This window comes from Oryctolagus cuniculus, chromosome 3, assembly GCF_964237555.1.
Source record: "Oryctolagus cuniculus chromosome 3, mOryCun1.1, whole genome shotgun sequence".
In the NCBI taxonomy this organism is placed as follows: Eukaryota; Metazoa; Chordata; class Mammalia; order Lagomorpha; family Leporidae; genus Oryctolagus; species Oryctolagus cuniculus.
Window position 1 is genome coordinate 62,510,605 of NC_091434.1, and position 24,424 is coordinate 62,535,028.

At 43.6% G+C, this 24,424-nt stretch overlaps 1 protein-coding gene across 50 annotated transcripts in view; it reads left to right on the forward strand.

Moving 5' to 3' along the window:
* The window catches only part of TTN (titin), a 273,051-nt gene that overhangs the window by 218,537 nt on the left and 30,090 nt on the right, over positions 1-24,424 (forward strand). For all 50 annotated transcript variants that reach the window (XM_070070523.1, XM_070070550.1, XM_070070524.1 and 47 more), the window contains 14 exons: positions 35-337; positions 434-739; positions 1,598-1,885; positions 1,978-2,268; positions 2,361-2,648; positions 2,814-3,401; positions 3,494-3,598; positions 3,962-4,159; positions 4,249-4,545; positions 4,639-5,226; positions 5,317-5,619; positions 5,732-22,837; positions 23,381-23,677; positions 23,778-24,365. In XM_070070523.1, the coding sequence (XP_069926624.1) occupies positions 35-337; positions 434-739; positions 1,598-1,885; positions 1,978-2,268; positions 2,361-2,648; positions 2,814-3,401; positions 3,494-3,598; positions 3,962-4,159; positions 4,249-4,545; positions 4,639-5,226; positions 5,317-5,619; positions 5,732-22,837; positions 23,381-23,677; positions 23,778-24,365 (21,546 nt within the window). The remainder of the gene's footprint in view (positions 1-34; positions 338-433; positions 740-1,597; positions 1,886-1,977; positions 2,269-2,360; positions 2,649-2,813; positions 3,402-3,493; positions 3,599-3,961; positions 4,160-4,248; positions 4,546-4,638; positions 5,227-5,316; positions 5,620-5,731; positions 22,838-23,380; positions 23,678-23,777; positions 24,366-24,424) is intronic.

The following is a 24,424-nucleotide window of genomic DNA, read 5'->3' on the forward strand; positions in this document are numbered from 1 at the left end:
CTTGGGGAACTGACTCTCCCATCAATCTCTGCAGACCCTCCTGGGCGTTGTGATCCTCCTGTCATTAGCAACGTAACCAAAGATCACATGACAGTCAGCTGGAAACCGCCTGCAGATGATGGCGGCTCACCCATCACTGGCTATCTGCTTGAAAAGCGGGAAACCCATGCAGTGAACTGGACTAAGGTCAACAGGAAACCTGTTATCGAAAGAACGATAAAAGCAACAGGTCTCCAAGAAGGTACTGAGTATGAGTTCCGAGTTACAGCCATAAACAAAGCTGGACCAGGCAAACCCAGTGACGCCTCCAAAGCTGTATATGCACAGGATCCTCTCTGTAAGTTCTCGCGAAAGAGTCCTACATCCCGTTATCTTCAGAACTGAACAACTAAGAATAACGTTTTAATAAAAATGTTCTGCTTTTTACCCACAGATCCTCCTGGCCCACCAGCTTTCCCTAAGGTTTACGACACGACCCGTAGCTCCGTGAGTCTGTCTTGGGGCAAGCCAGCCTATGATGGGGGTAGTCCTATCATTGGTTATCTCGTGGAAGTGAAGCGAGCTGACACTGATAACTGGGTGAGGTGCAACTTGCCACAGAAGCTGCAGAAAACGCGCTTCGAGGTTACGGGCCTGATGGAAAACACAGAATATCAGTTCCGGGTGTATGCTGTTAATAAGGTCGGATACAGTGACCCCAGTGACGTGCCAGATAAACACTGCCCCAAGGACATCTTAAGTAAGTATTACCATGAGAATGATAAAAGGCCATTTTCCTCAACCATATCAGGAGGAAGAACAGAACTCCCTTATGCATAGATTTATTTACTTGCAAGTTTTAGTGCTAGTGATTCTAGAAGTACACTTTAGGAGAGGTGGGTTGGTACTTCATGGTATTCTGTAATAGGAAAAATGGAAGGCAAGGTGATTTATGGTTTTGAAAAGCTTTTCTGTACATACATGAGAATTTCATGTCTTCAAAAGAATATGAAATAGGGAAATTTTATTCTGAGAAGAGGTTTTTTTAAGTAATGAGTTATTTTTCTTTCTTAGTTATTTTCTCTTCACATCCAACCTTCCCACAAAGATGTAAGGGGTAGGTCTCCATGTTAACATCCCTTCCCCCTAGTTCATCTATTGACTTATTTTCCAAAACCATTTCCCACTTAGTTTTAATTACTCTGTATTATATTTCACCCCTATGTAGTTTTCTTCCTATAATAAAAAAGAAAATACAAGGCACAGAGTGCCTTCATTAATTATAGAAAATAAAGAGAAAAAAAGAAGGGAAGAGAGCCAAGAATCAGTCAACTACTTTCTTTTATTTTATGTGGAGCCTCATAGTATGTATTGCTCATGAGGACAGGCACAGACTCTATGGGAAAAACTTGGTTGATCCCAGGACATACTAGAAATTGGGAAGATCAACAATTGGTACATAATATTGGAATTGTTTTGAGGATTATATTAAAGGTGTTTCACAGAACAAGAAATAGGTTCTGGGGGGAATCAAAGGAGTGATAAGGCCAGTTCTCAAAAATACATTTGATCATTAACTTTTTATCATTTTAACTTTCTTCACCCCAAAACTGAATAGTTCCACCTGAGGGAGAACTTGATGCGGATCTCAGGAAAACACTCATATTACGTGCTGGAGTTACAATGAGACTGTATGTCCCAGTAAAAGGACGCCCACCTCCGAAGATTACTTGGTCCAAACCAAATGTCAATCTAAGAGAACGGATTGGACTGGATATAAAATCAACTGATTTTGACACTTTCTTGCGCTGTGAAAATGTGAACAAATATGATGCAGGAAAATACATCTTGACCTTGGAGAACAGCTGTGGTAAAAAGGAATATACCATCGTAGTGAAAGTACTTGGTAAGTATGTTTGAAGAAAAGAAGCATGTGTGTTTAAAACTAGAGCTTGTGGATCTTTTTACATGTTTATTTTTAATTTTCTATTTGACCAGATACTCCTGGGCCACCTGTCAATGTGACTGTTAAGGAAATATCCAGAGATTCTGCTTACATTACCTGGGATCCTCCCATTGTTGATGGCGGAAGCCCCATCATCAACTATGTGGTAGAAAAACGTGATGCAGAGAGGAAGTCCTGGTCTACAGTGACGACTGAGTGCTCGAAAACAAGCTTCAGAGTATCGAACTTGGAGGAAGGAAAATCCTACTTCTTCAGGGTGTTTGCTGAAAATGAGTATGGCATTGGTGATCCCGGCGAAACACGTGATGCCGTCAAAGCTTCAGGTAAGCAAATGGGCTGCCCATCATTTTGAGTGATGCCCTACTTGGCTATCTGAGACTTACACTGACCTTTTGCCCCCCCTTTTTTTTTCCAGAAACCCCTGGACCGGTTGTGGATCTGAAAGTGCTGACTGTAACCAAGTCCTCTTGTAACATTGGCTGGAAAAAGCCTCGCAGTGATGGTGGAAGTCGAATTACTGGCTATGTAGTTGATTTCCTGACTGAAGAAAATAAGTGGCAACGAGTTATGAAATCATTAAGCCTACAATATTCCACAAAAGATCTGAATGAAGGGAAGCAATATACCTTCAGAGTGAGTGCAGAGAATGAAAATGGAGAAGGAACCCCAAGTGAGATCACTGTTGTGGCAAAGGATGATGTTGGTAAGCCTCTACGCATACGCATTCATCTTCATTATCCCTTTATTGTCATCAGAAGGGCACTACTGGCCCTACCCAGAGGGCTATCAAAAAAATTCCTTAAAAATCTATGAAAGAGCTAATTGCCTCATCTTAAAAATAACAATAATTTATTCTGCTGTATTATAGTGGCTCCTGATCTTGACTTAAAGGATCTACCTGATTTGTGCTACTTGGCGAAAGAAAACAGCAACTTCCGTCTAAAGATCCCCATCAAGGGCAAGCCAGCTCCATCAGTAACTTGGAAGAAAGGAGAAGATCCTCTAGCCACTGACACAAGAGTCAGTGTTGAGTCATCTGCAGTTAACACAACTCTTGTAGTATATGATTGCCAAAAATCTGATGCTGGAAAATATACGATCACACTTAAGAATGTTGCTGGCACTAAGGAAGGAACTCTTTCTATAAAAGTCGTTGGCAAGCCTGGCATCCCTACTGGCCCAATCAAATTTGATGAAGTCACAGCAGAAGCCATAACCTTGAAGTGGGGTCCTCCAAAGGATGACGGCGGTTCTGAAATCACCAACTACATCCTAGAGAAGAGAGATTCTGTAAACAACAAGTGGGTCACGTGTGCATCAGCTGTCCAGAAAACCACCTTTAGAGTAACCAGACTTCATGAAGGCATGGAATATACCTTCAGGGTCAGTGCTGAAAATAAATATGGTGTAGGAGAAGGACTGAAATCAGAACCAATTGTTGCTAAGCATCCATTCGGTAAGTATCTCAAAGTCAAAAAAAAATAAAGCAAACATGGTTTTGCAGCAGAGGTTCCTTATATAAATTTTGCATCATCTTCATTTTCCTAGATGTGCCTGATGCTCCCCCACCACCCAATATTGTGGATGTCAGACATGATTCAGTGTCTTTAACTTGGACTGACCCCAGGAAAACGGGTGGCTCTCCAATTACAGGTATCAGTTTGCTCTTACTCCTACAGGTTTTATGTGAATATTCCTACTGAATATTTCCTTAAAAACAAATTGAATGTGTGTTCCTTATTTATAGCACTGTCTGTGCTTGCAATCATGTATTTTTCTTTCAGTACAAATGGCTAGTGTTTAATTTCACAGTGGCAGTATCCATTTTTGTAAGTTAAATTTACTCAATAGAAGAAGCAGTAACTGTGCATGTCCCAAGAGGAGAAAACACCATGGCTAGATGATAAAAGTGTAAACAGCAAGAATGATTATCTGCACAATATGTCCATATATAAATAATTTGATAAAAATATGTTTAATAAGGTTATATTTATACTTTCTTTCTGAATTTTGTAGGGTATCACATTGAGTTTAAGGAAAGAAACAGCCTTTTGTGGAAGAGAGCAAACAAGACTCCCATAAGGATGAAAGACTTTAAAGTGACAGGATTAACTGAAGGTCTTGAATATGAATTCCGAGTTATGGCAATCAATTTAGCAGGTGTGGGCAAGCCAAGCCTGCCATCAGAGCCTGTTGTAGCACTTGATCCAATTGGTAAGTCATTTTACAAAGAAGAACCCCAGTACATTTACTGCATGAAAAAACAAAACATTTGTTTCACTGGTTTTGTTTTTATATTTTAGATCCTCCTGGCAAGCCCGAGGTTATTAATGTTACAAGGAATTCAGTGACTCTCATTTGGACCGAACCCAAATATGATGGTGGTCATAAGTTAACTGGCTATATAGTGGAGAAGCGGGATCTGCCTTCTAAGACCTGGATGAAAGCCAACCACATTAATGTCCCAGACTGTGCCTTTACTGTAACTGATCTTGTTGAGGGCGGAAAATATGAATTCAGGATTAGAGCAAAGAACACAGCAGGTGCGATCAGTGCTCCATCAGAAAGCACAGGAACCATTATTTGCAAGGATGAATACGGTAGGTCAATTTTGCTTTTTATATACACTGTTTAAAAATAGGAAATTATGCTTCATTCCTTTTCTGATTTCAATGTTTTTCTTCTCTTTGCAGAGGCACCAACCATTGTCCTTGATCCCACAATAAAAGATGGGCTCACAATTAAAGCAGGAGACACAATTGTTTTGAATGCCATTAGCATTCTTGGCAAGCCCCTTCCAAAGTCAAGTTGGTCCAAAGCAGGAAAAGACATAAGACCATCAGATATCACACAGATAACTTCAACCCCAACATCTTCCATGCTTACAGTCAAGTACGCCTCTAGGAAAGATGCTGGGGAATACACCATCACTGCTACCAATCCTTTTGGCACGAAGGAGGAACATGTGAGGGTAACAGTCCTCGACGTACCTGGTCCCCCAGGTCCTATTGAGATCAGTAATGTTTCTGCTGAAAAAGCAACACTTACATGGACACCTCCCTTGGAAGATGGCGGCTCACCAATTAAGTCCTATGTTCTTGAGAAGAGAGAAACCAGCCGACTTCTCTGGACAGTGGTTGCTGAAGACATTCAGTCCTGCAGACATGTGGTGACCAAGCTTATCCAAGGAAATGAGTACCTCTTCCGCGTCTCAGCCGTAAATCACTATGGCAAAGGAGAACCGGTACAGTCTGAACCTGTCAAAATGGTAGACAGATTTGGTACGTAGAGCATGTGAGAGAGCTGCTATATACACATTTACAGCAGAGTTCATGACGTCATGAATGCTTATAAATGTCCTTTTCTTCCAGGTCCCCCTGGTCCTCCTGGAAAACCAGAGGTCTCCAACGTCACTAAGAACACTGCCACTGTCAGCTGGAAAAGGCCAACTGATGATGGTGGCAGTGAGATCACAGGATATTACGTAGAAAGGAGAGAAAAGAAAGGCTTGCGATGGGTGAGAGCCACAAAGACGCCAGTTTCCGATCTCAGATGCAAAGTAACTGGATTGCAAGAAGGGAACACCTACGAATTCCGTGTCAGTGCAGAAAACAGAGCAGGGATCGGCCCACCTAGTGACGCTTCAAATTATGTTCTGATGAAAGATGTGGCATGTTAGTATTTCTCTCTTTTAACACCACTCATTCGAGAGCATCAGTATTTCATAGAACTTATCCAAAAGCCAAGCTCGTTAACATACACTTCTGTGGCTTTGTTTCTTTTCAGATCCTCCAGGACCACCTTCAAATGCACGGGTCACTGATACTACCAAGAAATCTGCTTCTTTAGCATGGGGCAAGCCTCATTATGACGGTGGACTTGAAATCACCGGCTATGTTGTAGAGCACCAAAAAGTAGGAGATGAGACCTGGGTAAAAGACACCACAGGCCCTGCACTCAGAATCACTGAATTTGTCGTCCCTGATCTTCATACTAAAGAAAAATATAATTTTAGAATCAGTGCCATCAATGATGCAGGTGTTGGGGAGCCAGCTGTGATTCCAGATGTTGAAATCGTAGAACGGGAAATGGCTCCTGATTTTGAACTGGATGCTGAGCTCCGAAGAACACTGGTCGTTAGAGCAGGACTCAGCATTAGAATTTTTGTGCCAATTAAAGGCCGTCCTGCTCCTGAAGTGACCTGGACCAAAGATGACATCAATCTGAAGACCCGAGCCAACATCGAAAATACAGAATCATTCACTCTTCTGATTATTCCAGAATGTAACAGATATGACACTGGAAAATTTGTGATGACCATTGAAAACCCTGCTGGGAAGAAAAGTGGTTTTGTTAATGTCAGAGTCTTGGATACACCAGGCCCTGTCCTTAATCTGAGGCCTACAGACATCACGAAGGACAGCGTCACCCTGCACTGGGACCTCCCTCTGATAGATGGGGGTTCACGCATAACAAACTATATTGTGGAGAAACGTGAGGCAACAAGGAAATCGTATTCCACAGTCACCACCAAGTGCCACAAGTGTACATATAAAGTTACCGGCCTGTCTGAAGGCTGTGAATACTTCTTCAGGGTGATGGCGGAAAATGAATACGGAATTGGTGAGCCATCAGAAACTAAAGAACCAGTAAAAGCCTCTGAAGCACCTTCCCCACCAGACAGCCTTAACATCATGGACATAACTAAGAGCACCGTCAGCTTGGCCTGGCCTAAACCTAAACATGACGGTGGTAGCAAGATCACCGGCTATGTGATTGAAGCCCAGAGAAAAGGTTCTGACCAGTGGACCCACATCACAACCGTGAAAGGGTTAGAATGTGTTGTGAGGAATCTCACTGAAGGCGAGGAATATACCTTCCAAGTGATGGCTGTGAACAGTGCAGGAAGAAGTGCACCTCGAGAAAGTAGGCCCGTCATAGTCAAGGAGCAGACAATGCTGCCAGAGTTGGACCTCCGGGGCATCTATCAAAAGTTGGTCATCGCCAAAGCTGGGGACAATATCAAAGTCGAAATTCCAGTGCTTGGTCGACCGAAGCCCACAGTGACATGGAAAAAAGGAGACCAGGTTCTTAAGCAGACACAGAGAGTTAATGTTGAAAATACGGCAACTTCAACCATCTTAAATATAAGCGAGTGTGTCAGAAGTGACAGTGGGCCCTATCCATTGACAGCAAAGAACATCGTAGGAGAGGTGGGCGATGTTATCACCATTCAAGTCCATGATATCCCAGGGCCACCTACTGGACCAATCAAATTTGATGAAGTCTCGTCTGATTTTGTAACCTTCTCTTGGGAACCACCTGAGAATGATGGGGGTGTACCAATCAGCAACTATGTCATTGAAATGCGACAGACTGACAGTACTACCTGGGTCGAGTTAGCAACGACTGTTATACGCACTACCTATAAAGCCACTCGCCTCACTACTGGGGTGGAGTATCAATTCCGTGTGAAAGCTCAAAATAGATATGGAGTTGGACCAGGCATCACATCAGCATCTATAGTTGCCAACTATCCATTTAAGGTTCCTGGACCCCCTGGTACCCCTCAGGTAACTGCAGTCACCAAGGATTCCATGACGATTAGCTGGCATGAGCCACTCTCGGATGGTGGAAGCCCCATTTTAGGCTACCATGTTGAAAGAAAAGAACGAAACGGTATTCTCTGGCAGACTGTGAGCAAAGCATTAGTACCAGGCAACATCTTTAAATCAAGTGGACTTACGGATGGCATTGCTTATGAATTCCGAGTGATTGCAGAAAACATGGCAGGCAAAAGCAAGCCAAGCAAGCCATCAGAACCTGTGCTTGCCCTGGATCCCATTGACCCACCTGGGAAACCAATACCTCTAAATATTACTAGACACACAGTGACACTTAAATGGGCTAAGCCTGAATATACCGGAGGCTTTAAAATCACTAGTTACATCGTAGAAAAGAGAGATCTTCCTAATGGACGCTGGCTGAAGGCCAACTTCAGCAACATTTTGGAGAATGAATTTACAGTCAGTGGCCTAACAGAAGATGCTGCATACGAATTCCGTGTGATTGCCAAAAATGCTGCGGGGGCTATCAGTCCACCCTCTGAGCCCTCGGATGCCATCACATGCAGGGATGACGTTGAAGCACCGAGGATACTGGTAGATGTGAGGTTTAAGGACACAGTTATATTAAAGGCAGGTGAAGCATTCAAGCTGGAAGCTGATGTTTCAGGGCGCCCTCCTCCAACCATGGAATGGACCAAGGATGGAAAGGAATTGGAAGGCACAGGAAAATTAGAAATAAAAATTGCAGATTTCTCTACATATCTGATAAACAAGGATTCATCAAGAAGGGATAGTGGTGCTTACATCCTTACAGCAACTAATCCTGGTGGTTTTGCCAAACACATTTTCAATGTCAAAGTTCTCGACAGACCAGGTCCACCCGAAGGACCTTTAGCTGTATCCGAGGTGACCTCAGAGAAGTGTGTCTTATCATGGTTGCCTCCGCTGGATGATGGAGGTGCCAAAATTGAGCATTACATAGTACAGAAACGTGAGACCAGCAGATTGGCATGGACCAATGTAGCCTCAGAAGTCCAAGTAACAAAACTGAAAGTCACTAAACTCTTAAAAGGCAATGAGTACATATTCCGTGTCATGGCTGTAAATAAATATGGAGTTGGAGAGCCACTGGAATCTGAGCCTGTGCTTGCAGTGAATCCTTATGGACCTCCTGACCCACCTAAGAACCCTGAAGTTACAACCATCACTAAAGATTCCATGGTTGTCTGCTGGGGACATCCCGATTCTGATGGTGGAAGCGAAATCATCAATTATATTGTGGAACGGCGTGACAAAGCTGGGCAGCGCTGGGTGAAATGCAACAAGAAAACTGTTACTGATTTAAGATTTAAAGTATCTGGACTGACAGAAGGACATGAATACGAGTTCAGGATTATGGCTGAAAATGCTGCTGGCATTAGTGCACCAAGTGCTACCAGTCCATTTTACAAAGCTTGTGATGCCGTGTTTAAACCTGGCCCACCAGGCAACCCACGTGTCCTAGATACAAGCAGATCATCCATTTCAATTGCTTGGAATAAACCTATCTATGACGGGGGTTCAGAAATCACTGGGTATATGGTTGAGATTGCCCTGCCAGAGGAAGATGAATGGAAGATCGTCACTCCACCAGCTGGGCTCAAAGCAACCTCTTACACCATCACCAACCTTGTAGAGAATCAGGAATATAAAATCCGCATCTACGCCATGAATTCTGAAGGACTTGGGGAACCTGCCCTGGTTCCTGGTACTCCAAAGGCTGAAGACAGAATGCTGCCTCCCGAAATTGAACTGGACGCTGACCTGCGCAAACTTGTTGTCATAAGAGCCTGTTGCACTCTGCGACTTTTTGTTCCCATCAAAGGAAGGCCTGCACCCGAGGTGAAGTGGACCCGGGAACATGGGGAATCGTTGGACAAAGCTAGCATTGAATCCACAAGCTCCTACACCCTGCTTATTGTTGGGAATGTAAACAGATTCGACAGTGGCAAATACATACTAACTGTAGAAAACAGCTCAGGCAGCAAGTCTGCATTTGTCAATGTTAGAGTACTGGATACACCAGGCCCTCCACAGGATCTTAAGGTAAAGGAGGTCACTAAGACATCTGTCACATTGACATGGGATCCCCCTCTCCTTGATGGAGGCTCAAAAATAAAGAATTACATTGTGGAGAAGCGAGAGTCAACAAGAAAAGCCTATTCTACTGTTGCAACAAACTGCCACAAGACCTCCTGGAAGGTAGACCAGCTTCAGGAAGGCAGCAGTTACTATTTTAGGGTTCTTGCAGAAAATGAATATGGCATTGGGCTGCCTGCTGAAACTGCAGAATCTGTGAAAGCATCAGAACGGCCTCTTCCTCCAGGAAAGATAACTCTGGTGGATGTCACAAGAAATAGCGTGTCACTCTCCTGGGAGAAACCAGAGCATGATGGAGGCAGTCGAATCCTGGGCTACATCGTGGAGATGCAAAGCAAAGGCAGTGATAAGTGGGCCACGTGTGCCACAGTGAAAGTCACGGAAGCCACTATAACTGGGCTGATCCAGGGTGAAGAATATTCTTTCCGTGTTTCAGCTCAGAATGAAAAGGGCATCAGTGATCCTCGCCAATTGAGCGTGCCAGTAATTGCCAAAGATCTTGTCATCCCACCAGCCTTCAAACTCCTATTCAATACGTTCACTGTACTAGCAGGTGAAGACCTGAAAATTGACGTTCCATTCATTGGGCGCCCTACACCTACTGTAACCTGGCATAAAGATGATGTACCACTGAAACAAACAACTCGAGTAAATGCAGAGAGCACGGAAAATAGTTCACTACTGTCAATAAAGGAAGCCTGCCGAGAAGATGTTGGCCACTATGTAGTCAAACTGAGCAACTCAGCTGGTGAAGCTACTGAAACCCTTAATGTCATCGTCCTTGACAAACCAGGGCCTCCTACTGGACCAGTTAAAATGGATGAAGTGACAGCAGATAGTATTACGATTTCCTGGGAACCACCAAAGTATGATGGCGGAAGTTCTATCAACAATTACATTGTTGAGAAACGAGACACTTCCACAACCACCTGGCAAATTGTGTCAGCTACAGTTGCAAGGACAACAATAAAGGCTTCCAGATTAAAGACTGGATGTGAATATCAGTTTAGAATTGCAGCTGAAAACAGGTATGGGAAGAGTACCTACCTCAATTCGGAGCCTATTGTAGCCCAGTATCCATTCAAAGTCCCTGGTCCTCCTGGCACACCATTTGTCACACTCTCCTCGAGAGACAGCATGGAAGTGCAATGGAATGAGCCAGTCAATGACGGTGGGAGCAGAGTCATTGGCTATCATCTAGAACGCAAGGAGAGAAATAGCATCCTCTGGGTTAAGCTGAATAAGACACCTATTCCTCAAACCAAGTTTAAGACAACTGGACTGGAAGAAGGCATTGAATATGAATTTAGAGTCTCTGCAGAGAACATTGTGGGTATTGGCAAGCCAAGTAAAGTCTCAGAATGTTATGTAGCTCGTGATCCATGTGACCCACCAGGACGGCCAGAGGCGATCATTGTCACAAGGAATTCTGTGACTCTTCAGTGGAAGAAGCCCACCTATGATGGTGGAAGCAAGATCACTGGTTACGTTGTCGAGAAGAAAGAATTACCTGATGGCCGCTGGATGAAAGCCAGTTTTACAAATATCATGGACACTCAGTTTGAAGTAACCGGCCTGGTTGAAGACCATAGATATGAGTTCCGGGTTATAGCTCGAAACGCTGCAGGAGTGTTTAGTGAGCCGTCAGAGAGCACGGGCGCCATAACAGCAAGAGATGAGATAGATCCACCTCGAATAAGCATGGATCCAAAGTACAAAGACACGATAGTGGTTCACGCTGGTGAGTCATTCAGGATTGATGCAGATATTTATGGCAAACCGATACCAACCACTCAGTGGATTAAAGGTGATCAGGAGCTCTCGAACACAGCTCGACTAGAAATAAAGAGCACGGACTTTGCCACAAGTCTCAGTGTAAAGGATGCATTCCGTGTTGACAGTGGAAATTACGTACTGAAAGCCCAAAATGTGGCAGGAGAGAGATCGGTTACTGTGAATGTCAAGGTTCTTGATAGACCAGGGCCACCTGAAGGACCTATTGTGATATCAGGAGTTACAGCCGAAAAATGCACACTAGCTTGGAAACCGCCACTTCAGGACGGTGGAAGCGACATCATAAATTATATTGTGGAAAGGAGAGAAACCAGCCGCCTTGTTTGGACTGTGGTCGATGCCAATGTGCAAACCCTCAGCTGCAAGGTCACAAAGCTTCTTGAGGGCAACGAATATATTTTCCGTGTAATGGCTGTGAACAAATACGGTGTTGGTGAGCCTCTCGAATCTGAGCCAGTAATCGCCAAGAATCCATTTGTAGTGCCAGATGCCCCAAAAGCTCCAGAAGTCACCACAGTGACCAAGGACTCAATGATTGTGGTATGGGAACGGCCAGCATCTGATGGTGGCAGTGAAATTCTTGGATACGTTCTTGAAAAACGGGATAAGGAAGGCATTAGATGGACAAGATGCCACAAGCGACTGATTGGGGAGTTGCGTTTGAGAGTAACTGGACTCATAGAAAATCACAACTATGAATTCAGAGTCTCAGCTGAGAATGCTGCAGGACTTAGTGAACCAAGCCCTCCTTCTGCTTACCAAAAGGCTTGTGATCCTATTTACAAACCTGGACCTCCAAACAACCCCAAAGTCATGGATATTACCAGATCTTCAGTTTTCCTTTCTTGGAGCAAACCAATCTATGATGGAGGCTGTGAAATCCAAGGATACATTGTTGAAAAATGTGATGTGAGTGTTGGCGAATGGACAATGTGTACTCCACCAACTGGAATCAATAAAACAAATATAGAAGTAGAGAAGCTGTTGGAAAAACATGAATACAACTTCCGTATCTGCGCTGTGAATAAAGCTGGAGTCGGTGACCATGCTGATGTCCCTGGACCCGTTATAGTTGAAGAAAAACTGGAAGCACCAGACATTGACCTGGACCTCGAACTCAGGAAAATTATAAATATAAGGGCTGGTGGCTCCTTAAGGTTATTTGTTCCTATAAAGGGTCGTCCTACTCCAGAAGTTAAATGGGGGAAGGTGGATGGTGAAATCCGAGATGCAGCGATAATTGACAGCACCAGCAGTTTCACCTCTCTTGTTCTTGACAATGTCAACCGATATGATAGTGGAAAATACACGCTCACATTAGAAAACAGCAGTGGAACAAAGTCTGCCTTTGTTACTGTGAGAGTCCTGGACACACCAAGTCCACCTGTTAACCTGAAAGTCACGGAAATCACCAAAGACTCCGTATCGATTACCTGGGAACCTCCTCTGTTGGATGGGGGATCCAAAATTAAAAATTACATTGTTGAGAAACGCGAAGCCACAAGAAAATCTTATGCAGCTGTTGTCACAAACTGCCATAAGAGTTCTTGGAAAATCGATCAGCTCCAAGAGGGTTGCAGTTATTACTTCAGAGTCACAGCTGAGAACGAGTATGGTATCGGCCTTCCTGCCCGCACTGCTGATCCAATTAAGGTTGCAGAAGTCCCACAGCCTCCAGGAAAAATCACTGTAGATGATGTCACCAGAAACAGTGTCTCTCTGAGTTGGACAAAGCCCGAACATGACGGTGGCAGTAAAATCATTCAATACATTGTGGAAATGCAAGCTAAACACAGTGAGAAATGGTCAGAGTGTGCGCGAGTAAAGTCCCTTGAAGCAGTAATTACCAACCTAACTCAAGGAGAAGAATATCTCTTTAGAGTCGTTGCTGTAAATGAAAAGGGGAGAAGTGATCCTAGGTCCCTTGCAGTTCCAATAGTTGCCAAAGATCTGGTCATTGAGCCCGATGTAAAACCAGCATTCAGCAGTTACAGTGTACAGGTTGGCCAAGATTTGAAAATAGAAGTGCCAATTTCTGGACGTCCCAAGCCAACCATTACCTGGACTAAAGATGGTCTTCCACTGAAGCAGACCACAAGAATCAATGTTGCTGATTCACTTGACCTCACCACACTCAGTATTAAAGAAACCCATAAGGATGATAGTGGGCACTATGGAATCACAGTTGCCAACGTTGTTGGTCAGAAAACCGCATCCATAGAAATTATCACTCTAGATAAACCTGATCCTCCAAAAGGACCTGTTAAATTTGATGAAGTCAGTGCTGAAAGTATTACATTATCTTGGAACCCTCCATTATACACAGGGGGCTGCCAGATCACCAACTACATTGTTCATAAAAGAGATACAACCACCACAGTATGGGATGTTGTTTCTGCTACTGTTGCTAGAACCACACTCAAAGTGACCAAACTGAAAACTGGTACAGAGTACCAATTCAGAATATTTGCTGAAAACCGATATGGACAAAGCTTTGCCTTGGACTCTGAACCAATTGTAGCTCAATATCCCTACAAAGAACCAGGCCCTCCAGGCACACCATTTGTTACAGCCACTTCGAAAGACTCCATGGTCGTACAGTGGCATGAGCCGATCAACAATGGTGGAAGCCCTATCATAGGTTATCACCTGGAGAGAAAGGAAAGAAATAGTATTCTGTGGACGAAAGTCAACAAAAGTATTATTCATGACACACAGTTTAAAGCACTGAACCTTGAAGAAGGCATTGAGTACGAATTCAGAGTTTATGCTGAAAATATTGTTGGCGTGGGCAAAGCAAGCAAGAATTCTGAATGCTATGTAGCCAGAGACCCCTGTGACCCACCAGGAACCCCAGAAGCAATAATAGTTAAAAGAAATGAAATCACTTTACAATGGACCAAACCTGTATACGACGGTGGAAGCATGATCACAGGTTACATCGTAGAAAAACGTGATTTGCCTGAGGGTCGCTGGATGAAAGCCAGCTTCACCAATGTCATCGAAACTCAATTTACTGTGTCAGGCCTTACTGAAGATCAAAGATATGAATTCAGAGTCATTGCAAAGAATGCAGCTGGTACAATGAGTAAACCCTCTGATAGTACTGGACCAATAACTGCCAAGGATGAGGTCGAGCTCCCAAGAATTTCAATGGATCCAAAATTCAGAGACACAATTGTGGTAAACGCTGGAGAAACATTCAGGCTCGAGGCTGATGTCCATGGAAAGCCCCTACCCACCATTGAATGGTTAAGAGGTGATAAGGAAGTTGAAGAATCTGCTAGGTGTGAAATAAAGAACACAGATTTCAAGGCTTTACTTATTGTAAAGGATGCTATTAGAATTGATGGTGGACAGTATATCTTAAGAGCCTCCAATGTTGCAGGTTCTAAGTCATTCCCTGTAAATGTAAAAGTATTAGATAGACCAGGACCTCCAGAAGGGCCAGTCCAGGTTACTGGAGTCACCTGTGAAAAATGCACTTTAACATGGTCTCCACCACTTCAAGATGGTGGTAGTGACATCTCTCACTACGTTGTTGAAAAGCGAGAAACCAGTCGACTCGCATGGACTGTTGTTGCTTCGGAAGTCGTGACCAATTCTCTGAAAATTACCAAACTCCTAGAAGGGAACGAATATATTTTCCGCATAATGGCTGTCAACAAGTATGGGGTTGGAGAGCCTTTGGAATCTGCACCAGTACTGATGAAAAATCCATTTGTGGTTCCTGGGCCACCAAAAAGCTTGGAAGTCACAAACATTGCCAAGGACTCTATGACCGTCTGTTGGAACCGTCCAGACAGTGATGGTGGGAGTGAGATTACTGGTTACATTGTAGAGAAGAGAGACAGAAGTGGCATTCGATGGATAAAATGCAATAAACGCCGTGTTACAGACTTGCGTTTCAGAGTAACAGGATTAACAGAAGATCACGAGTATGAATTCAGAGTCTCCGCAGAAAATGCTGCTGGAGTTGGAGAACCAAGCCCAGCTACAGTTTATTATAAGGCTTGTGACCCTGTCTTCAAACCTGGACCACCCACTAACGCACACGTTGTAGATACCACTAAAAATTCAATTACTCTGGCCTGGGGCAAACCCATCTATGATGGTGGCAGTGAGGTCCTGGGATACATCATAGAAATCTGTAAAGCAGACGAGGAAGAATGGCAAATAGTTACCCCACAGACTGGACTGAAAGCCAATCGCTTTGAAATTTCAAAACTCATTGAACACCAAGAGTACAAAATAAGAGTGTGTGCCCTGAACAAAGTTGGTTTAGGTGAGGCTGCTTCAGTTCCTGGTACTGTGAAACCAGAAGATAAACTTGAAGCACCTGAACTTGATCTTGACTCTGAATTAAGGAAAGGAATTGTTGTCAGAGCTGGTGGATCTGCCAGGATTCACATTCCATTCAAAGGTCGTCCAACACCAGATATTACTTGGTCTCGAGAAGAAGGTGAATTCACAGACAAGGTCCAGGTTGAAAAGGGAGTAAACTTTACCCAACTGTCAATCGATAACTGTGATAGAAATGATGCTGGAAAATACATCGTCAAGTTAGAAAACAGCAGTGGAACCAAGACTGCTTTTGTAACTGTGAAAGTTCTTGACACTCCAGGACCACCCCAGAATTTGGCAGTCAAAGAAGTGAAGAAAGATTCTGCCGTTCTGGTATGGGAACCACCCATCATTGATGGGGGAGCAAAGGTCAAGAACTATGTTATTGACAAACGTGAGTCAACAAGAAAAGCGTATGCTAATGTGAGCAGTAAATGCAACAAAACAAGCTTTAAAGTTGAGAATCTTACAGAAGGAGCCATTTATTACTTTAGAGTGATGGCTGAAAATGAATTTGGGGTTGGCGTTCCGGTGGAAACCGTTGATGCCGTGAAAGCTGCTGAACCTCCTTCCCCACCAGGAAAGGTGACACTCACTGACGTATCCCAGACCAGTGCATCGCTCATGTGGGAGAAACCTGAACATGATGGTGGTAGCAGAGTCCTAGGGTATGTTGTTGAAATGCAGCCCAAGGGAACTGAAAAATGGAGTGTTGTGGCTGAATCCAAAGTCTGCAATGCAGTTGTTACTGGTTTGAGTTCTGGACACGAATACCAGTTCCGGGTGAAGGCTTACAATGAGAAAGGGAAAAGTGATCCAAGAGTACTTGGTGTTCCTGTCATAGCCAAGGACTTGACTATACAGCCCAGCTTTAAGTTACCATTTAACACATACAGTGTACAAGCTGGAGAAGATCTTAAAATAGAAATTCCAGTGATAGGCCGGCCAAGACCTGAAATTTCTTGGGTCAAAGATGGTGAACCTCTGAGACAGACAACAAGAGTAAATGTTGAAGAAACGGCTACTTCAACAATTTTGCACATTAAAGAAAGCAGCAAAGATGATTTTGGAAAGTACACCATTACGGCAACAAACAGTGCAGGCACGGCAACAGAAAACCTCAGCGTTATTGTTTTGGAAAAGCCTGGACCTCCAGTTGGGCCAGTTCGCTTTGATGAAATTAGCGCCGACTTTGTGGTTCTATCTTGGGAACCTCCAGCTTACACTGGTGGCTGCCAGATAAGCAACTACATTGTAGAGAAGCGAGACACCACCACCACCACCTGGCACATTGTATCAGCCACAGTCGCAAGGACAACAATTAAAGTAACCAAACTAAAAACAGGCTCTGAGTACCAGTTCAGAATTTATGCTGAGAACAGGTATGGAAAAAGTACTTCCCTGGACTCTAAACCAGTTATTGTACAATATCCATTTAAAGAACCTGGACCACCGGGAACTCCTTTTGTAACATCAGTCTCCAGAGATCAGATGCTTGTGCAATGGCATGAGCCAGTTAATGACGGAGGCAGCAAAGTTCTTGGCTACCATCTTGAACAGAAGGAAAAGAACAGCATTCTATGGGTCAAGGTAAATAAGACCCTCATTCAAGACACCAAATTCAAGACAACTGGGCTTGATGAAGGACTTGAGTATGAGTTCAAAGTTTCTGCTGAAAACATCGTTGGCATTGGCAAGCCTAGCAAAGTGTCCGAATGCTTTGTTGCACGTGATCCATGTGATCCACCTGGTCGTCCTGAAGCCATTGTCATTACAAGAAACAATGTCACACTGAAATGGAAGAAACCTGCCTATGATGGTGGTAGCAAAATAACAGGTTATATCGTAGAAAAGAAAGATCTACCTGATGGCCGTTGGATGAAAGCCAGTTTTACCAATGTATTAGAGACCGAATTTACAGTGAGTGGACTTGTAGAAGACCAGAGATACGAATTTAGAGTAATTGCAAGAAATGCAGCTGGCAACTTAAGTGAACCATCTGAAAGTAGTGGAGCCATTACTGCTAGAGATGAAATTGATGCACCAAATGCCTCACTGGATCCAAAATATAAAGACGTCATTGTTGTTCACGCTGGGGAGACTTTTGTTCTAGAAGCTGATATCCGCGGCAAACCTATACCCGATGTTGTTTGGCTGAAAGATGGGAAGGAGCTTGAAGAAACAACTGCCAGGATGGAAATTAAGTCCACTATTCAGAAAACAACTCTTGTTGTCAAAGATTGCATACGGACAGATGGAGGACAGTATGTTCTGAAACTCAGCAATGTCGGTGGTACCAAGTCCATACCAATCACTGTAAAGGTACTCGACAGGCCAGGACCACCCGAGGGGCCTCTGAAGGTTTCTGGAGTTACTGCAGAGAAGTGTTACCTGGCATGGAACCCTCCTCTGCAAGATGGGGGTGCTAGTATTTCACATTACATCATTGAAAAGAGAGAGACGAGCAGACTTTCCTGGACCCAGGTTTCGACTGAAGTACAGGCCCTCAACTACAAAGTCACTAAACTTCTGCCTGGTAACGAGTACATATTCCGTGTCATGGCTGTGAATAAATACGGAATAGGAGAGCCCCTGGAATCTGAGCCTGTTATAGCCTGTAATCCTTATAAGCCACCTGGTCCTCCATCAACACCGGAAGCTTCAGCAATCACCAAAGATTCTATGGTAGTAACATGGGCACGCCCAGTGGATGATGGAGGAGCTGAAATTGAAGGCTACATTCTGGAAAAACGAGACAAGGAAGGCGTTAGATGGACCAAATGCAACAAGAAAACACTTACAGATCTCCGGTTCAGGGTAACTGGCCTTACTGAGGGCCATTCCTATGAATTCCGAGTTGCCGCGGAAAATGCAGCTGGTGTGGGTGAGCCTAGTGAGCCATCTGTTTTCTATCGTGCATGTGACACCTTGTACCCACCAGGTCCACCAAGCAATCCAAAAGTGACAGACACATCGAGATCTTCAGTCTCCCTGGCTTGGAGTAAGCCAATTTATGATGGTGGCGCACCTGTTAAAGGCTATGTTATTGAGGCTAAAGAGGCAGCTGCTGATGAATGGACAACCTGCACTCCACCAACAGGAGTACAAGGAAAGCAGTTCACAGTGACCAAGCTTAAAGAAAATACCGAATATAATTTCCGTATTTGTGCCTTCAATTCTGAAGGTGTAGGTGAACCTGCCACTATCCCTGGTTCAGTTGTTGCTCAGGAAAGGGTAGAGCCACCAGAAATAGAACTTGATGCTGATCTCAGAAAGGTGGTCATTCTGCGTGCAAGTGCTACTTTACGCTTATTTGTCACTATCAAAGGTCGACCAGAACCTGAAGTTAAATGGGAGAAAGCTGAAGGCATTCTCACTGACAGAGCCCAGATTGAGGTGACCAGCTCATATACAATGTTGGTCATCGACAACGTTACCAGATTTGACAGTGGTCGGTATAATCTGACATTAGAAAATAACAGTGGCTCCAAAACAGCTTTTGTCAACGTCAGAGTTCTTGACTCACCAAGTGCCCCTGTGAATTTGACTGTAAAAGAAGTGAAGAAAGACTCGGTAATATTGTCCTGGGAACCACCACTTATTGATGGTGGAGCTAAGATTACAAACTACATCGTTGAAAAACGAGAAACTACAAGAAAAGCCTATGCTACCGTTACAAACAACTGCACTAAGAATACATTCAAAATTGAAAACCTACAAGAAGGATGTTCTTACTACTTCCGAGTTTTGGCTTCCAACGAATATGGGATTGGCTTGCCAGCTGAAACAACTGAACCCGTTAAAGTGTCTGAACCGCCCCTCCCACCTGGAAGAGTAACTCTTGTTGATGTGACCCGTAATACAGCTATAATTAAGTGGGAGAAACCAGAAAGTGACGGTGGCAGCAAAATCACTGGCTATGTAGTCGAAATGCAGACTAAAGGAAGTGAAAAATGGAGCATGTGCACACAGGTTAAGACGCTAGAAGCAACTATATCTGGCTTAACTGCAGGAGAAGAGTATGTCTTCAGAGTCTCTGCAGTTAATGAAAAAGGAAGAAGCGACCCAAGACAACTTGGAGTGCCAGTGATTGCAAGGGATATTGAAATAAAGCCTTCAGTTGAGCTTCCTTTCCATACTTTCAATGTAAAGGCTAGAGACCAACTTAAGATTGATGTACCATTCAAAGGCAGACCTCAAGCTACTGTAAGCTGGAAAAAAGATGGTCAGACTCTTAGAGAAACAACTAGAGTCAATGTTTCTTCTTCAAAGACAGTAACATCACTGACTATTAAGGAAGCCTCAAGGGAAGATGTTGGAACTTATGAACTAACTGTTTCAAACAGCGCTGGATCCTTAACAGTTCCTATTACTGTAGTTGTCCTTGACAAACCAGGACCACCAGGACCTATCCACATTGATGAGGTTAGTTGTGACAATGTAACCATTTCTTGGACTCCTCCAGAATATGACGGTGGTTGCCAAATTAGCAACTACATCGTTGAGAAGAGAGAAACCACTTCTACAACATGGCACGTGGTCTCACAAGCAGTTGCAAGAACATCCATTAAAATAGTCCGTCTGACAACAGGAAGTGAGTATCAGTTCCGTGTCTGTGCGGAAAACCGCTACGGAAAGAGCTCCTACAGTGAATCTTCAGCTATCGTTGCAGAGTATCCATTCAGTCCTCCAGGTCCTCCTGGTACCCCTAAAGTTGTTCATGCCACAAAGTCCACCATGGTCGTAAGCTGGCAGGTGCCAGTTAACGATGGAGGAAGTCGAGTCATTGGCTATCACCTTGAATATAAAGAAAGAAGCAGCATTCTTTGGTCGAAAGCAAATAAGATCCTCATTGCTGATACTCAGATGAAGGTCTCTGGTCTTGATGAAGGACTGATGTATGAGTATCGTGTATATGCTGAGAATATTGCTGGGATCGGTAAATGCAGTAAGTCTTGTGAACCAGTCCCTGCCAGAGATCCTTGTGACCCTCCGGGACAACCTGAAGTCACAAATATCACGAGAAAATCAGTGTCACTTAAATGGTCTAAACCACATTATGATGGTGGAGCTAAGATCACAGGATACATTATTGAACGTAGAGAACTACCAGATGGCCGCTGGCTGAAGTGCAACTTTACTAACGTACAGGAAACATTCTTTGAGGTAACTGAACTAACTGAAGATCAGCGCTATGAATTCCGAGTTTTTGCAAGGAATGCCGCTGATTCAGTTAGCGAACCATCAGAATCCACCGGACCTATTACAGTTAAAGACGATGTTGAGGCTCCAAGAATTATGATGGATGTCAAGTTCCGAGATGTCATTGTTGTCAAAGCTGGAGAAGTCCTTAAGATAGATGCAGACGTTGCAGGCCGACCTTTGCCGGTCATCTCCTGGGCCAAGGATGGTGTAGAAATTGAAGAAAGAGCAAGAACAGAAATTGTTTCAACAGACAACCACACTGTGCTAACAGTAAAGGACTGTGTAAGACGTGACACTGGGCAGTATGTACTCACAGTCAAGAATGTTGCCGGAACTCGATCTATGGCAGTGAACTGTAAGGTACTTGATAAGCCTGGCCCACCAGCAGGACCACTTGAAATAAATGGCCTCACTTCTGAGAAATGCTCTCTTTCCTGGGGACGTCCCCAAGAAGATGGTGGTGCTGATATTGACTATTACATCGTAGAAAAACGTGAAACAAGCCGTCTCGCGTGGACAATATGTGAAGGAGAGTTAAGGACGACATCCTGTAAAGTAACGAAGTTACTCAAAGGCAATGAGTACATATTTAGAGTAACCGGTGTTAACAAATACGGTGTTGGTGAGTCCCTGGAGAGTGTGGCTGTGAAGGCGCTGGATCCGTTTACAGTTCCAAGTCCACCCACATCTTTGGAAATTACATCTGTGACCAAAGATTCCATGACCCTTTGCTGGTCCAGACCTGAGAGTGACGGAGGCAGTGAAATCTCCGGATATATCATCGAAAGACGGGAGAAAAACAGCCTGCGGTGGGTGCGTGTAAACAAAAAACCAGTTTATGATCTGAGAGTGAAAGCAACAGGACTTCGGGAAGGATGTGAATATGAATATCAGGTTTATGCTGAAAATGCTGCTGGCCTAAGTCTTCCGAGTGAAACCTCTCCCTTAATTCGGGCACAAGACCCAGTGTTCTTACCTTCTCCTCCATCTAAACCCAAAATCGTGGACTCGGGCAAAACCAGCATAACTATTGGCTGGGTGAAGCCCTTGTTTGACGGTGGTGCCCCAGTAACTGGATACACCGTGGAATACAAGACATCTGATGAAACAGACTGGAAAACTGCCATTCAGAGCCTAAGAGGCACAGAATATACCATCAGTGGACTAACGACAGGAGCTGAATATGTTTTCAGAGTAAGATCTGTCAATAAGGTCGGTGCTAGTGATCCCAGTGAGAGCTCCGACCCTCAGGTAGCAAAGGAAAGGGAAGAAGAACCTGTATTTGATATTGACAGTGAAATGAGGAAGACCTTGATTGTCAAGGCTGGTTCTTCGTTTACCATGACTGTGCCTTTCCGAGGAAGACCGGTACCCAGTGTCCTGTGGAGCAAACCAGACTCTGACCTCCGCACGAGAGCCTACATCGATTCCACAGACTCTCGGACATCACTCACCATTGAAAATGCCAACAGAAGTGATTCTGGAAAATACACTTTAACAATTCAGAACGTCCTTAGTGCTGCTTCACTGACCTTCGTTGTCAAAGTGCTAGATTCCCCAGGTCCTCCAGCTGCTATTTCTGTACAAGATGTAACCAAAGAGTCTGCAGTGTTATCCTGGGATGTTCCTGAAAACGATGGTGGGGCACCAGTGAAAAACTACCACATAGAAAAACGTGAAGCCAGCAAGAAAGCTTGGGTCTCTGTGACCAACAACTGTAACCGCCTCTCCTACAAAGTTACCAGCTTACAAGAGGGGGCTATTTACTACTTCAGAGTCTCTGGAGAAAACGAGTTTGGTGTTGGCATCCCTGCTGAAACAAAGGAAGGAGTAAAAATAACAGGTACGTTTTAAGAACAAGGAAAATCAGTATTAATTTCATTACAGAGTGTGAATCACTCTGATCAGTCATTATTTAATCTTAAATGCTTTGGTTTATACCCTGAAATATTCACACTACAGCACATCTCTAGTAGACAAAGTTTTTTAGTGATTACAAAAATAGATATTTGTGTAACTAGAAATTCAACATAAATTGAAATTAAGTATAATTGAATATAACTGAATATCTATGCATGTGCAGAAACCATTATGATGAAGTTTCTTGCAAGATTTTGTATCTTATTCTTCCTTTCCATGCACATGGATTTGAGATAAGTCTTATTTATTCTCGTCACTTGAAATTTAATTTGAATGTGAACGCTATAGTATGTAACAATGTAGCTTGTATAAGCTTTGGTTGGCTCAGGAACCAAACTGATCATATGAAAAAAATCAGATGCAATGTACATATATGGCTTTCATTTAAAAGTTTTCTTTTGACAATGTATGAAAAATGCACTTAAATTATAATTCTTCCCTTTCCTTTGATACTTTATTTTCTTAGAAAAACCAAGTCCTCCTGAAAAACTTGGAGTAACAAGTGTATCCAAAGATAGTGTTTCCCTGATGTGGTTGAAGCCCGAACATGATGGTGGAAGCAGAATTGTTCACTATGTTGTTGAAGCACTAGAAAAAGGACAGAAAAACTGGGTTAAATGTGCAGTGGTGAAGTCAACCCATCATGTTGTCTCTGGCCTGAGGGAGAATTCAGAATACTTCTTCCGAGTCTTTGCTGAAAATCAAGCCGGCCTGAGTGACCCAAGAGAGCTTCTGCTTCCTGTTCTTGTTAAGGAGCAGCTAGGTACGTCTGATTTTACACAGAGGCAAAATGATTTGCATGGATTTAAGTTAATATTTAGAAAGTCTTTTTCACCTTCATTTTCCTTACTGTTATTTTTCAGAACCACCCGAAATTGATATGAAGAATTTCCCAAGTCACACTGTATATGTTAGAGCTGGTTCAAATCTTAAAGTGGACATTCCAATTTCTGGAAAGCCACTGCCCAAAGTGACCTTATCAAGAGATGGCATGCCCCTGAAGGCAACCATGAGATTTAATACTGAAATTACTGCCGAGAACCTGACCATCAATCTCAAAGAGAGTGTTGCAGGTGATGCAGGAAGGTATGAGATCACTGCTGCCAACTCCACTGGAACAACCAAAGCTTTCATTAACATCGTCGTGCTGGACAGGCCTGGTCCTCCAACTGGCCCTGTTGCTATTAGTGATATAACGGAACAAAGTGTGACTCTCAAATGGGAGCCACCTAAGTACGATGGCGGAAGTCAGGTTACCAACTACATTGTACTCAAGAGAGAAACAAGCACCGCGGCATGGACTGAAGTGTCGGCAACGGTGGCCAGAACCACAATTAAAATCATGAAACTGACCACAGGAGAGGAATACCAATTCCGCATTAAGGCAGAAAACCGCTTTGGCATCAGTGACCACATAGATTCAGCTTGTGTGGTTGTCAAACTACCATATAGTAAGTTGTCAAACTTTTCAAAGATTCAAGAGTTTTATTTACCGTAGTGTTTTAAATGT